General features: G+C 42.4%; 1 protein-coding gene across 4 annotated transcripts in view; it reads right to left on the reverse strand.

Annotated features, from left to right (window-relative positions):
* Positions 1 to 7,327: 7,327 nt before the first annotated feature.
* The window catches only part of ptprub (protein tyrosine phosphatase receptor type Ub), a 173,068-nt gene continuing 163,507 nt past the window's right edge, over positions 7,328 to 16,888 (reverse strand). For all 4 annotated transcript variants that reach the window (XM_052065435.1, XM_052065433.1, XM_052065436.1 and 1 more), the window contains 4 exons: positions 13,999 to 14,124; positions 10,852 to 11,009; positions 9,690 to 9,825; positions 7,328 to 9,605 (listed from right to left, as the gene is read on the reverse strand). In XM_052065435.1, coding sequence (XP_051921395.1) covers positions 9,543 to 9,605; positions 9,690 to 9,825; positions 10,852 to 11,009; positions 13,999 to 14,124 — 483 coding nt within the window. In that variant the 3' untranslated portion in view covers positions 7,328 to 9,542. The remainder of the gene's footprint in view (positions 9,606 to 9,689; positions 9,826 to 10,851; positions 11,010 to 13,998; positions 14,125 to 16,888) is intronic.

Raw genomic sequence — 16,888 nt, forward strand, 5'->3', positions numbered from 1 at the left:
TAGACCACTTTTCCTAGGATCTTAAAGTGTGTGGTGTGATGAAAAGGTAATGAGCAGAAAAACAAACATGTCTGTGAATCAGCTATAACAGAGTTAATGTATGTTCAAGTCGCTCCGGAGACTGCCTTTACATCATGTCCAATGCTCTGTGGTCCAGTGCAAGTCTTCAACGGAAAAGCCACAGAGACAAATAAAGACAAATGGTTCTGTCTTCAGTGTAATTAGTTTCAAGTTTCTAAAAGACCAGACCATGGCACTGCTGTGGCCTCTCTCGGGAGAGGACTCATAAAGCCACAGACCAATTTGAAGCCAAGTTCCTCTCAAAGGGCCCAGACAAGATGACAAAAAAGGACATGTACAGCTTTTTTGGGAATAATAAATAAATAAAACAAAGAATTCTGAAGAAAGTTAAGTTCAGAGAAGTGTGATTCATGAAGAGTAGCAAAAGTGAAAACTTTTTGCACTTGGATAAGGAATCCCATGTCTTAGTAAGCCACAAACACATCGCAGTTGTCCAGTTAAAATCCAATAACTCCACTTGACTTTGGAAATGAGGAGAACCATAAAAATGTGCTGAAGAGGAATTCCAACCTGTCACTTTTAGTTTAATGAGCCAAGTGTCAACAACTTTGTTTGACGATAATAGTAAAAAAAAAGAAGAAAAAAAAAGATATGATTGGCAGTAAATACAGTATTTTACACTGTATGTTTGCTGAACCAATTCCGATAAATGAAGGCAGGTTGAAATCAGAAGGCTGGATTGGCCGTTCAACTACTAATTACACCAATTTCATTGTAATGTTGAAAATGCATCGTGTTGATGACAATGTGAGCTTTGTGGAGTAATGTAACAAACAGCAAGAGCTGAAAATGTTTGTAGTTCTAATTTGTCAAATAAAACTAATTTTCAATGTTTTATACAATAGACAAAGTAAATGAGGAAACAATGTAAAACGTGTTGAGTACCAAAGCTGGAAAACCACTATATAAATGACAGCCCATTTACAAGAGAGAACAAAGTAGTTCAGAAGTAGTCGTGAACAAGGTCCAATGAGTTGGCGCAAACTTGGAAGAGTAAAGATGAGCTAATTTTTAAAACAGTGTTTGGGAATGTGTGTGAAAAGAAGCTCTATGCGAGTAGATTAAAAAGAATTACCTGTGAATGTTTGGCTTTTTTCAAGCAGATTATGTAAATTCTGCAATGTAATAATAATCTGTGAATTACATGAATACTAATTGGTTAGTTCGGATTTTTTGTTTGTTTGTTAAAAGCATTAACGTATGAAACTATGATATGATGCTCGAGAGGAATGAACCACAACTACTACAAAAAAAAGGATCCAAATAAACACCACGGATAAGTAGGGAATGAAATTTTCAGGTATTTGACTCTTCTTCTTCATTGTAATATTGAGTCCTATCCTTACACTCAAAGTGCAAAATGAGGACACTCGGTGAATAAATCCTTTGGAGGTTCTTATCTGGCGCGTTGTCTTGATTGTAGCCTTGCTCAAAATTGCTCGCTGCAACAGAACTGTTGGTCGTCACGACATAGTGAGACGAAGTGAATGGGACCTGCAGTAGGTAGTAGCCACGTGGTAGCCGAGGACATCCAGTTTAGAAAGGATGGGGCTGTAGGTCTCCCCTCCAAGATCAGATGGTTTGATCCCTTACACAACTGTCTTCTGGTTGGATGCATCCATCCCAAAACAGCTGGAGGACAAAAGGGAAATGAAAAATGAAGAGAACAAGAGGTGAGTGAGGACACTTAACATAAAGCCACCGTGAAGAAGATAGTCTCTGGTGATTGAAGGAGATAATCCAGTTATAGTTTCTCTCGGGGGGTGGGGGGGAGGGGGGGGAAGAACAGCTCGCAGGACATGTGTGGCTCACAAGAGCATTTTATCTGATTCTGATAAGTTCTGAAACGGCCCCATGCCATCAAAAAACATTTTCGCATTGTTTTATGTGTAATACTGCAGCTCCATATGAGTCTGTGGCATGTTTGAAATGTGATGTATGTGTGTGTTTGTCTTATGTCTTTGTCTAAGGATTTCAGAACCAAAATTGCATTGGAGAGGATGGCGTTGTCAAGGTTTCATAGATGCTAAAAATACAAATGCAGCCGTTAGGCGGGGGCGCCAGCATAGACACCAGAGAACCAGTCGGTGACCAGGGCTTCATGCTGGTCACAGCCTCAGAGTGCGCTCTTTGGGCATCCGCAAGGTCACCAGACATCTATAACGACAGCGGAATTAAACTCAGCATGAAGTGAGGCGTGCGGTCGACAAGGAGATAGACGCTCACGAAGTACATTTAAAAGGAACTGCAAGATCTCCACTTGAGGATGATGCAAAGTTGGTCTCTTTGGAGTGAGCACTTGGAGAGCGCCTTCTACCGCCGTGGCCACGTGTGGGGTGGGGGTGTGTGATTTCAAACACATTTAATGATAATAATAATAATAATAATAATAATAATACTTGATGAATTGATTTCTACAATGATACCGAGGGACTGTCCTATGCTGTTGAATGCAATTTGATGACATCCACCACACATGTCCGTGGAGCTTAGAATTTGTAACTATGTTATTTAACTATGTTACTTTTACAGGGTAACCGGCAGTTAATCTTGGAAACAAATGAAATCGCACAGTCTGTTCTGGAAGAAAATGTAGGAAAACAATTCATATAGGGAATTGACTGACACTCCAGAGCAACAGCTGCTGAGAAATCGTACATGCTTTTAACAAATATGTAATTCTGGTGCAATATTGTGATGTCACCTTCCATTGCCTCCAACTACATGCCTCGCATTTATTTTTAAGGCGGAAAATAAATTAAAATAGCCGGTGCCTGTTGACGTTTGTCAAGGCTCGCCCTGAAATAAGATTGATGTTAGTCATTGCTACTAGCCTAGTTTTCCTGCTCTAAACAAAGTGAAGGATAAACCAGTACCTGCGATGGCTGACCTTTCTGATCCGCCCATCACTCACTTTTATGGCAGCCGTGTGATGCTTTATGGCCACATCCTACAAGTGGCCCGTGATGACAAGCTTCCACTGAGAACATCTCCATATATGCGCTTATAAATGCTTATGGTGAATTCAAGAATGCTGGAAAATTGGAATCTTGCCAGGAGTTTGTCACAAGGACTCATATGGAAGCGGAGAATCACTCATTCATTCATAATATTGACACCGTACAGGACTGATTGGAACTGAACACACGTTGCCTGCACCAAAGTGCTTCTGTAGGCAATGAACATGGATTCAAATGAAATAGACTTACCCTGGCCCCTTGGTACGACGTAAAACTTGAACGACCCCAAAAAAGATCAATAAAAATACTGTATTTCACCAAACAACCTCAATGTAGCTGCCCGCCATTGAAATCAGATGACATCATGTGGATTAATTTGGGGTGGATAGATTTGGCACATTCGTCCAAATTTGAGTAAAGTTGATCATTTTTGTGAGAAGCCTGAAATGTTCTGGCTTTTGAATGCATCAATCTCATGGGGGGGGGGGGGGGGGGGTATGACTCTTTGCTTCTTGATGGATAGGTGTCAATTTTAAAATGAAAATCTTGCTTCTCTTCCGGTCCACTGGTGGGCTTTTTGTTGGCTCCAGTTTAGAGAATTAAAGCCCCCTGCCCCCTCACTTCACTTTCTCTGCTCATGTGAGCTGAGTTACTTTTAGTGGACTGAGGAAAGCGTAGCCCGATAAGAGGTCATCTGACTGTGACAATGGAACCAGTGAGAAAACATGGTGGACGGCTCCATCTGGCCAGCACTGCCACTGCCTCGCTCGGCTGACCACAGTACGGAAGCCACCTGCTGTCTGCCTGCCACACTATCACACAGAGAGGACCCGGACTGTTGGACAACACTTGGATGTTTTCTTATATTTCACACTGTGTGCTTTAGTAAATCAACACAAACTGAGTGAATCTTTTCAGAGAACAGCAGTCTGGTGGGCATGTTGCACATGAACACCAATTTTCGTGCTAAAACATTACAACATGAACAGCCCAAGATGTTAATACCAAATAGAAATTGTTTGTCAAACTAATGTTGCATTTCAGTCATCTGTGTATTTACATTTGCTGACAATTTAAAGTGCAAAATCTGACTAAGAGCCAATTGATGCGCTTGATGCCTTTTAAGATCTATTTTGTGACGGCACAACCTCTTTAGCTATTTTTCAATCAGCAATCGGCTGTTCCAAAGTTCGGTTATCGTCAACCTTAACAACACCAGCTGGCACTGCTAGCTTTCGGCCCTTGTTGCCATTTTGAGGATGTGTCTCACGAGAGAGCGCATAGCTCGAAAACTCTGCAGGGAAGCCAAGAGCGGCTGACATCAATCTCGCCCAAATGAGGAATGTAAGAACGCAAGCTCGGCGGAGGAATGACAAAGCTCAGACGGATCTCAGCCCGGTGATAACTTAACTCTTCCAGGACAATTTGTCACACCGTCAGAATTAAATGATAAGATTCCAATTACTTGCTAATTTAAACCAAGGGGCAAGGATGAGCGGTTAAGGATGATGGAACACGCTGAAAAGGATTTCATGACCTAATAGCTTTTTTCAGGTCAAATGGGGAAATAGAGAAAATCTTGCCGACATTAAATAGATAAAAGTTCTTGGCTGGGTCACATTGAATCCATCACGAATTTGCAGGTAAAGTGTCATGTGAAGGGCACATGCATGTATCAGTTGACACTGGGTGGTCTAGTCCTCTAAATTAATCGGTCTTGTCTCCCCACTAAAGACTGGATCAGGTTCTCAGGAGTGCTGCATTATTCAAGATTGCGGTGGAAGAGAGAAGAAGCCCGTGGACCGGTGTCACCTTTTGCTGAAAAGACGGTGAGGGAAAAGAATGGATGGAATGATGATGAACGAATGCTGAGAGGTTGAAACAGTCAACAGTTTAGATAGACCTCAATCAAGATCTGTGAACTCAAGAGAAGAACACGTTAGTGTCCTATTTGTACTTTTCCATCTATCAATATTATGGCTAGTAAGCAGGCTTCTTACCAGATCATGGCAGTTAATATCAATCGTGACGAATATTCGGTTGGTGACGTTTTCTTCTGAGAGCAGGCCGATCCACAACAAGACAAGACAAGAAAAATCTAAAACACGTACAATACAAAACCTGTGACTAACAATAACAACAACAACAACAAAAAAACAACTTACAAAGGTAAGCGAGGACAAGACACTCAGACAACGGCGGACATGGAAGCTTAGGAAGTCTAGAAGAATTTGTGTCTTGGAAGCAGAGCTGTGAGCAAGGCGAATTTTCCGACAGAGACATGAAGACAGAGAATTCAAATAGTCGGCTAGGTGAGATGAGCAACAGGTGTGCGACCCGGAGGAGAGGACATGACCCCGAGTGGGATTAATCCCACAATAGGTACACGGAAGACAACCATGTGGAACATTTCACGACCAGTGACAGAGCACCTTTCGTCAGATTCGCAACGAGATTTGAGTTGCTTCAATTACTCTCGTGCACCCTTCCCCTCCAGGTTTTGGTCCTATTTTCGTGCTCAGTGCAAGTCTAGCGCAAAGTGCAGTCTCAAGTTTTCCTTTCTTTTGGCATTTAACAAATTTTAACATGACTTGCCCCGCACTGGTTTTTATGCCGAGAACACATGTTCCTGTCCACAGAAATGGGGCCCAATGGTGGAATGGTTATAATTCCATATATTTCTGAATTCTCATCCATATCGCGGTCTTGCAAAATTTTCATGGCTAGACAAAGATTTGTTAATAATTTGGTGGAAGCCGTGCACCGGAAGAGGATGACGAAAAGGAAAAATAAATTCCTGCAAACTTCATCCAGATCCTTGCAAAATTAAGTTAGCAATGGTAGAAATGAGTAATTCCTTGGCCACTCCTCGAACAAGTTTCTTGGAGGTTATGGTTGTGTTTGCTGGAAAGTGGTGGCACTGAACAGCCAGTATGGACATTGGAATATTCATCCATGTCAGGGCCAAATTGCCACAAAAAGGCAAAGTGAGACTACAATTCGATACACTTGATATATAGATCTGTGAGAAACGGAGTCTTCTTCGGACCATACGGCATCCTTCCAAGATGTTTCGTCGAGTGCTGGAAATACATGACAGTGACTCAAAGGGATTCAAAGTTTATCAAGATTCGTCCATAATTGGATGGGTTCCTTGGACCATGCTCAACGTCAACACAACTGCGTTATGAAAAATGGTGGTACCAAATGGGCAGATGGGGCGTAAGCTCCCATAATGAAATAAAGGCTGGTTAGTGAAAAGAAATGCTTTGAGCTGCATCTTTAGCCAGATGGCAAAAAATGAAATGCATCACCTTTCCACGTGTTTCAGCAATCACAGTTGATATTGAGCATGGTCATGAATGTGCAGACAAGAGCCTAGGGGTAAGGGGCAGACCCAGAACGTATGGTTAGTTATTGGGGATGGGGGATGGGGAGAGTGGTGGTTCTGGCGCTTCCCCCTGGGCCTTTCCACCTAGAAGTGTCGCTTTGCGCTTGGGCAACATCGAAAACGGCGGGTTTCTGGGCTCCGTGTGGCTTCTTGATGCTGAAGTCCCGGTAATTCCTTGGCTTCTGTGTCCTTGCGGTGAGATGGGCTGGTCATTAAAGCTGCATTGGTAGGACAGCAATTGCATTATCTTGGCCTAGCAACCACTGCACCAAACTTTAACTTTGGTCAGGCCCCAAAATCGGTGCTGCTGATTGTTTATCGCCAAAGCTGCTTCCATATGGATCGGAGGACCTTTGAGGTGGCAATTTGAATGCATTTACTGTCATATAAATCAGTCTGCTGCTCACATGCCTGCTTTTCCCGTTCTGATTGTCTTTGCTTGTCTTGTTCCACATATGCTATATCACACCTGTTCTGGGATAATGAGATAATAACATTTAATTAAAAAGAGGGTAGAGCTAAGTAACACGACTCGCATGAGCACAACTAAAATTTCATGGGAAAATTGCATGTGGCCTTTCTCTTTAATGGTACCCTACCATTCTTCTGGATGCTTGTGGCCAAAAGAACAAGTAAAAGTTGTGTGATCAAAACTACTCCCTTTCACTCTTGACAGAGGTGAAAATTGGGAGATTAAAAGAGGGAGATCAAGAAGTGCTTCAAGAAGAATATGAATCACATCCGCGGGAGAAACCAAAGGGAGGGTCAAAGACTAGTTGCTGTTCTTTCTTCTACTGAAAATCAATTATAAAGCTGCTGATCTTTTGATTTTTTGTTGTCGTTTTAAATCCCATCCACTTTTTATGACACTCAATGATAAATTGCCAACACCCCGTTTTTCCCCATCTTGTTCTTTAATTGTTTAACTTCCTTCTCCATCCCATTATGTAAATACACACGTTTCTTCACAAACACAATGCTCAGAAACACAGTAGTCATGTATCATTGGTTCATACAGAAAACAGGTGAAATCAACAGAACTCTCATGGCAGTCAGAGCGCAGTTATCATTAAAAGCTTTGGAATGACAAAAAAGTACAGTGCACTCACATGGCGGGAGAGCTGCTGAAAAGCACAGCGGGGTGGTGGCATGGGTCCTTTTTGAAATGATCACGGAGTCAAACATGCTGCACTCAAATGGGCATGGTTGTTAAAACTGCAGATTAACTATGAACAAAAATCAAAAGTCATTTACAGGACATTCAACTTGATGGAGGAGTCACGATCGGGCAGACGTAGGACTACTATTCACAAAGTATACACATGACAATGTACAGCTGTATATACACATTCTCTCCACCCGCCACAAAAAAGTATTCAGGCACTTGCTGCTTTAATCCAGTGATTGTGTACAGTACGTTTTGATCACTGGTTAAACAGTAGCTACCTCATTCACCTTCCGTAGTCATTCTGTGAGTGCAAGAAGTGCACATTATTTTTCTTCCATGCGGCTGCAAAATGTTCACCGGGCTGCCATTTGTCAGCTTCTGTGGCTTTCAGGGGTTTATTAGGGCACGTCCGGGAAAAAAAGCTGCTCTTTATGCTGTTTCAGGCGATACGCTAGCGAGAGCATTTTAAAAGGGGAATGATGGATGATAATGGCTGCTCACAGATAACATTTTCCTGCTTTTGGAGGAAAATACGAGGAAAACTGAGAATAATTCCCTCGCCGTGCATTTGTGTTTTTTTCCCCCTCCTTCCTTTATGTTTCAGACAACATCTACCACTGACTTTTCCACTGTTCTAATCCCATTCGTATAAAGTTACTGGTGATGCCAATGAGGCTCACATGTGACATTCCAATTATATTTATTTTGTATTTTTTTTCTGGTGACCAAAAAATGCTTTGCATTTTTATGCCTAAATAATAACGATGACTCATATTCAACATCACTTGACCAGAAAAGTGTGTGTTATCACTAAAACTCGAAACAGTTTTACTATGCTGGAAATGTGAATTCACGATATAGTTGATTTCTGTTTTTGCTCTCAGCAATGCATGGAACCTAAACGGAAAGTATAATGCCCCTCAGCAACTTTTAAAGTTTTTGCAATATGTACAGGATGCCAGACGTGTCTTTCCCCCCCCAAATAGAGCAGATTCTTGTCAAGTTTGACTCACATTTTTCTCATTATTTGTAGTTGTCATTTTAAGCCACAATGAACAACAATCATCTTTCATCCCACCTTTGCCGAAATGCTTCAACAGTACACCCCAATGCAGAGAGGCCTGACAAATGTTACCAAATAATTAAAGTACTTCTTTTTTTCATCCAATAGCTATAGTTGGTAAAACCACTTTTTATAGTACTTTTTTTCTTTCCCACTGGATATGAGATACAATCACAGAGTGAAGTACATACTGAATGTAGGTATATATATCAAGATAAAGCAGGAAAAAAAAGTCAAGAGAGTATTCAAGTCAGTCATAAGGTTTGGCACTGCAACAGTAATGAGTTGAAAGAAAAGATCATCTGTGTGGCCATCGTTAGACGGCAAAATAGAAGTCATGGCTCTATTGGAAAATCTCTTGGTCTTATGGTGTCTTTTTGTCAGAGAATAAGGCAGTTTATGGTATGCTAGTTAATTCATGCCACAAGCGCTGTGAACTGCTGTTGTGTATCTACAGTAGAGTATCGCTCTTGGAGAGAAAAGAAATTGTCCATGTGGCGATAGCGCTGTTGTAACTCGAGAATTGCGGTTGAATGAAATAATGAACCACGGCCAAGGTGACCCCACTTCACAAAACACGGGTCAACTTTGTCATTCGGTGGGAGGGGTTCTTTTTGGGGGGCTACAGAAAGCCTTGGCACAACAGAGCTTATAAGTACAGAGGCGAAAGCACAAAAGTATTAAAAAAGGTAAAACATCACCACAAGGAAAAAAAAAATCACAGCTGTACATTAAAGGTTAAAATTGTGAACCACATTAATTTTCCCAATCATGTTCGTTTTAAGTTCTTTCTTCAGCACAGGTCCAAGCGGTGACGTAGAGAAGCCTCCCTACCACCTTAAATCAAGAACGTGGAATTACTTGTTCTGCATTTAGTTGCTATCTCCCCTCAAAGCAGTCCAAGTACTCCAGAATGAGGTCATAGCAGAATCGATACTGGTCCTGAAAACAAACACAAATCATTCTCAAGTGGCACCACATTGCGATAGGTCGAAAGGCCGAAATGCACGATTTACAAACTCTCACCAGGGATTCCACCATGTTGGGTTTGCAGTTGCGTAATGTTTTGACTGCATAGAAGATGTCCACCATGTTCTGGTACTGAATCATCTCCAGGAGAATGTTGCAGGCACAGAAGGTCCCGCTGCGACCGCCACCATTACTGGGGAGGAGAAACCACATGGAAAAAAATGTCAACGTGCTTCCAAAGGACAACGCTGCTATTTAGTGACACTTTGCCACCGTGCATGATCAGCTTAACTTGACACCGGTGTACTCGTCATGGTTTGAGCTGGGTGGGGTTTCACTCCAAATTAGTAGAGTGGAAACTTAAAAAAAATGTGGCCGGGTGGTCTAGTGGTTAATGCGTCAACCTCAGAGTGCACAGGTCGTGGGTTCCATCCCGGCTCCAGCCTTTCTGTGTGGAGTTTTTTGTGGAGTTAATTAAAGTCTGACACTTACTCTTTGGGAGAGAGCACAGAGCTGTGCTAGCTCATGGAGAGGTGCAAGGGTCCCGAGTAAACGAAAACCATTTCAGTTAGCAAACATGAACACCACAAATTAAAGGCTGGCAGGAATGCGATTCATCCGATGACCCTCTTTGAAAGAGCATGTTTACACTGTCTGGACACATCAATAGAAAATTTGTGAAAAGCTGGTGGTGGGAGGAAATAGAGAAATACGAATGCATCCTGGCATTCCCTCGAACCTATTGCTCTGCTCATCACAAACCTAAGACGGCATCAATAAAGTACAAAAGGACAATCCACTGACACTCTCCTGAGGCAAACGCAGCAAAGGTAGCGAAAGAAGCCGGTGCACCAATAAAAGCAATTGGAAGGTAATCAATTGTTGTCAGTGCTGTGGCAGCCTTGGATTTGCCGCAGTGAGGAGCATCACATTGTTTATTAAGTCATAATTGATTTGATCTCCATAATCTCTTCTCGGTTGTCGGGAGTAATACTGTGTGACACCGCTGAGTGATGCGCTTTCGGGTGGCGGGCAGAGGAGGAGAACGTGTGATGGGTCGGCAATGCCCCGGACGGCCAATTCGTATTCATCAAGCGGCGTGTGCACTGTGGGATCAGGACAACTAATGGGGGCTAGCGCACACAACGCGATGCGATTCGAAATGACAACATCAAGCGATGTTGATTTTTGAAGATGATGCCGTTGACTCGTTACTCACAGGCAGTGGACCACGACGCGGCCTTCTCCGCACTCTCTTTGCCACTTGTGAACTTGAGCCAGCAGGTTGAGGAAAGCCTTCTTGGAGTCGGGAACGTCCCGATATGGTGACCAGCGAAGGAATTGGAACTGGCACACCACCAGTTGGCCCTCTTGCAACTGAAAATGACAAGCTTAAGTTACAAGGACGAGGATTGGACCGGGTAGTGTGTGTGGAGGTTGAGCCAATAGGAATTGACCTGTTGACACAGAGCAAATATATCAAAGCAAAATGTCCTTTCTCACTCCACAAAAACGATCAATTGGAATTTGAGGTTTCATTTTGGGCTTAACAACAGTATTTTTGTGCTGACTTATTTACAGTTAGCTATTCAACTGTGTATGTCAAGGTTATTACAGTTCACAAAAACGGACAAAATCACGAAAACAAAAATTGGAAAAAAACATGGCCATTCAAAAAAAGAGTAAGAATGAATTTGCTTTTGACAAAACAAAACAATAACTGAAACGAAAGCTTACATTTATAAAATCATAATTAAAGCAAAAATGTCCTTCACTTTCATTTTTGTCAGTTAAATTCATGCAAGACCTTTCAAGGTTTACTTTAAATGTATTTATTTATGTATTCCTGTACAGCTCTAGCTACAGCTGGCCACTTAATTGAGAATTGTAGTTCACCCTATTACACTAACGACTGACCTTGTTTTAAATTTTGCACTCAACAAATTATCCATACATATCTACAGTATATATATAGATATAGAGACATATAAAATAACTAAAATGAAAGAAAAAAATAATATTTTCAGCAAGATAACTAATAAAGCCGATATAAAAACAAATTGTCATCAGTGTAACTCTCTGTCACTGTGTTTATATATATATATATATATATTTTTTTTTTTGCATCTGTCGTTTACGAGTTGTGTTTGAGCGTTCCCCAGGCTGCTTGCTGGCAATCTCAGCTGTGCTCAGTCAGCTCAGTGACTCGGAGTTATATGGTTCTGCAGTGTCAAGTGGCACACCAACTGCAAAAGTGTGTGCGCACGTGCATGTGACAGAGAAAGGTCTCTGTGTGTTCATAACCTTGCCCTCAAGACTCTCACCTACCACTTAAGGAGCAGTTGAGAACTGTAAGTCATGCAAATTGGGTTTGCAAAGACATCAATGACACAGGGAGGAATTGCTTTACGGCCCCCCCTCACACGGTGCAGTTTTTTTATTTAGTTTTTTTCCCCTTTTCTTATACGGTTCACAAAGCAGCACTTGCTTATGGTGCATTTTCTTTGGCTTTTGCTCCATAGTTTGTACAGCAATGTCATTTGCTTGCAAAAGTCTTTGCTGGGTAGTTTTATGTGTAATTTGAGCCGTCCCCATCTGTACCAAAAAATCGCCCTTGCCCATCTCCACACACACATGCACAAACGCACACACGCACACACACATGCACACACACACGCACGCACGCACACACGCACACAACTTCTTGAAGGCCATGTGCACTGAGTGGGGATTCAAGTGCCAAAGCAAGAGAGGGTCAAATCAAGGGCAGATGACAGAGGAGGTGAGGATGGCAATCAAGAGAGGAAGTTGTGGGCACGGCGAAAAGGTGCCCGGGGACACCTCGCATGTAGATTTTCTTTTGTAACTGCTTGACAGGAAGCAGAATTCATGCATGTGTTTATGCAGATCTCAGTGCAGAAAACCCGGCCTGCATCCACACAATCAACATATTGAAGCGTGCGTGTGTGGGGGTAGGGGGAGCGACGTATTCACATTTTGATTTGGTGAGATAAGAGCAAATCCAACACAAAAAAACAGCATTATTTATTAAAATACTGTACCATCCAAATACAAGAGAATACTTTCAGGCCTGAATGAATATCCTATGTGATAGAGAGTCTTTGTTTTTTTTTTGCCCAGTATGTTTTGCTTCGAGTAATTTGCTCTCCAACCTCTTGTTTTATAGGTAGAAATACCACAGAAATGTGAGGCATTATTTATTTTATTAGAATCACATTAGGACATGACACAATCTATTTTAACCTTATGGTGAGCAGATGTGGGCTGCACATAAATAAAATCTGTCAGCATGTGTACTTCTGCGTTTTAAATTCCATCTTCCTTCGTGGTCTGACCATGATTCACTGTTTGTGCAATCACTGAATGGTCGGCATGTCAATTTTTACAACAGCACCGCTGATTGGTTTGAAAAAAATAAAACCGGGCTTTGGTCCATCACGTCGGGAAGCCTAAACGGGAAATGCCTACTCGTAACTGATTTTGTGAAAAATGTAAAAAGTTTAAAGCAGAAGCAGCCCTATAAAGATCCTGTCTTGTTGAAGACCATCAGTTTGTTCAATTCGAGTTTAATACATGACTCACACTGGATGTTATATTGCATTTTGGAGCTAACTTGCACTACCCGGTGATTGACTGGTTAGCGTGTCGACCTTACATTGCAGAGGTACCGGCCTTCATGTGTGGAGTTTGCATGTTTTCCCCATGGCTGCGCAGGTTTTATCCGGGTACTCCGGTTTCCTCTCACGTTACAAAGACATGTGTGGCAGGCTAATGGAACACTCTAAATTGTCCCTAGGTGTGAGTGTGCATGCGAATGGTTGTTCGTTTCTGTGTGCCTTGCGACTGGCTGGCAATCAGTTCAGGGTGTCACCCGCCTACTGCTGGGATAGGCTCCAACACACCCTGTGAACCCTGTGAGAATAAGCGCATCAGAAAATTGATGCATGGATGGATGTTGTAATACAGTCTATGAATAAACTAACGCAGATTTGTGGGCTGTATTTTGGAATTAATTTATGAAAGGTGGGAAATGCTGTTGAGTAAGCAAGGGAAAGTAAGATAAGATGAAGAGGGCAATGCTGTAGAAATCCGTCATCAAGTTATGCATTCAGCCTTTCAGCTCGCACGCACACAAAATAGTCGTATAGAAATTCAAATCATTCCCCTCAGACTTCAGCTTTTTTTCCCTTGCCATACAAGCCTACAGTGCTTTGACTTTGAGATGACCCGCATATGGTCCACAGCTCATGCATTTATAATAAGGTTATAATAACAAGCTATCACGTGTGAGTGGAGCAACATGACAAGCGCATGTGTTTCTTTTTTCAACCCTGATGATGCTCACCCTTGTGACGTTCTTGACCCGAAAGAGGCGAGTAATGACATCTTCATCAGCTGACATGGAGAGAAACTCCACCTCCATGGGCCCATACTGCTGTAGACCAGGCTCTGGCCAGTACTGGACACATGGCTACAGGTGGGGGGGGGGGGGGGGATAGACCAAAGGATCATTTAATCATGGAGGCTTGAGAGTTGTCACTTTTTTTTTTTAAAGGAACTTTTTGGGGTTCATACGTGTCACCAGGCGACTTGAACATATGGAAAGTGTATGCAGTTGCCAGCCAGTTGGCAACTACCCGGGCAACTGTTCATTAGAGCAAATATAAAATCAGGTTTAGGGTTGCCACTGATCGTATTCAGGCTTTATGAAAATGTCCCGGAAGACTTGAATGATTTGAAACACTCGGCTGCAAGACGGCAAGTCTATGCCGTAGCACAAAGATCGGCAGACCCATCAATATCAGGTTTGCTGTTCATTCGCCAATTTGATAGAGTGGTCTCCGCCAAGGTGGGTGTGACCATTTGGTGGCACAAACCTGATCGAAACCTTGCTCAGATCACGACTAACACGGCTGCAAGATCAAGGACAGCTGGACTAGCTTGACGCACTTCATTTAGAAGTATGTGAACAGTGGGAAAACCCTCAGAATCATGCTATTATATTTTGTAAATTATCCCCCTTTGGGTGGCACAGCTATGAGGGGGGGCGGGGGGACTAATGAACAATCAGGACTGGGGGGACAGCCTCCCGGTGCCCCCTTCACAGCGGAGACGCTTTCCTCCTTCGTTCAGAGTTAATATAGCACCCAAGGTAGATAGTGTGTGTGTGTGTGTCAGGGTTTTGTAGCAAAAAAGGAGATTTTTATGGAGCTGATAGATAGGCAATAGTAAGTTTGCAATTAGCCATGTCATACCATTCACACCACACAGTAATTCGTGCACACACACACTGAGCCACTAACTTTATTAAGCGCAGATTGCGACATGATCATCATTATTTCACGATTCATATTTTTGTGACCTTTTCCTTTCACGGTGTGGCGTGAGACGTTTCTATTTGGCCAAAAAGGTTGGGAAACACCTCAGAACTCTGGAAGTTTTCAAAGTCTGAGCTCATGAGATGCCCATACGCTGCATAAAATACAGTACATCAATAAATGGAAGTGCACACAGCCAAACAGTCCTAATGGTGACAGATAAGATGTTTTACACTCGAGGGAATGGTATAGCTTCAACAACTCAAGGGGGGAGGGGGGGGGGGGAGAACTTGCATGTGTTTATCAGGCAATTAAATCGAAGGCGACTAAAACCGGAGCAAACCAGACCATCAAAACATAAGTCTACCAATACAGGTCTGTCCTCTCCTTTTGGGAATGTGTCTATTATCGCTGACTGAGACTTTATAGTATGTATGCCCTCTTCTTGTGATGTGCAGTCAAAACGAGCGACAGTAGTTAGTCTTGTGTGTGATCCACAGTCCCGCTCAGCATCAAACGCCGCTGGTTCCATCTGTCAGTTCAAGACACCAAAGTACACAACCAGTGGCCAGTTCTAAATTATTCTCTTCCCGTTTCTGACATGAGACATCATTAACTCGCATATTTCAAATGTATTCATCAGTTACATTAAGCATCCACAGTACCGTATTTTCCGCACTATAAAGGCGCACCGAAAAGTCTTCCATTTTCTTAAAAGCTCACAGCACGCCTTAAAATCCGGTGTGCCTTGTGAGTGGTCTTTATAGCAATATGTCAACCCCAAGATGGCTCCTTCCTGGAGACATGCTTACAATGTTGTAAGTTGCTGTTGGTTCAGTGAACTGTGTCGCTGCTTTATTCAGTAAGTTTTTGTTGCAGCTCCGAAAACAGGAGAGCTGTGGTGTTGTTTTTTTAAAACGCACACTTTATTAATGGTTTTCACAGTCTCAACAAATACAGGTACGTCTTTGTCATGTCCGTGCCTTTTCTTCTTTCGTTCAACTCGCGAAGCGTTCATGACCGCCTCGGAAAAACGTAAATTAACGATTGCTTCAATGAAACTTCGAAATTGATTTCCTCCTTTGTGACTACAGTAAGCAACAAAGGAATACGTTAAACACTTCTGAGACAGTCCAGTCTCCCCCAATTTACTGACATTTGATCGTCTGTTGCCAAAATTAACTCTGTCGGGGGCTATCAAATTTATTTTGTGAATTTCTGTTTTGATGCATTACTGTATTTTCAATTGTCGTAGTTTCATTGAAGTAATGGTTAATTTACATTTTTTGGAGGCGCTCATGAACGCCTCTCGAGTATAACAGAAGAAGACAAGGCGCGGACACAGACAGACATACCTGTAGCCCTATCTAGAGGATGCATCGTAGATTGCGCCTTATTGTCCAGTGTGCGCAATATATGAAAAAAATTACAGAATAGACCATTCACTGAAGGTGCGCTTCTTAATCCAGTGCGCCTTTTAGTGCGGAAAATACGGTATTCTGATACAAAAGGGAAGCAAAGTGGAAATGTATAAGATTAGGCGGCCATGTGTGTATCCGCGCCAATTATTTATAATACATGAGGCATGTCCGAAAAGTCAGAAAAGTTTCATGGCTGCATCCCTTGATGTTGGATTTGAAATTCTATATCCTTTGGTACATCATTCCAGGAACATTTCTTGCATTCCTCGGATTGAATGTGGAAGGGCGTTTCTATACTGGGAGGAAATGATGCCTTTAAAGCCAGCCTATATTTCACATGGGTTACAGGACCCGTGGAAGAACGGGAGGTGCCCAGACGCAGCAGGCTGGTGTTAATAATAGCAGAGAAGAAGAATGAGGTAGGGAGCTGTAATGTTCTTTATGAGATTGCGGCAAGACGGGAGGCATTGGAGATTTCCAATCCCTCAAATTAACT

The sequence above is a fragment of the Hippocampus zosterae genome, chromosome 5 (genome assembly GCF_025434085.1).
Source record: "Hippocampus zosterae strain Florida chromosome 5, ASM2543408v3, whole genome shotgun sequence".
In the NCBI taxonomy this organism is placed as follows: Eukaryota; Metazoa; Chordata; class Actinopteri; order Syngnathiformes; family Syngnathidae; genus Hippocampus; species Hippocampus zosterae.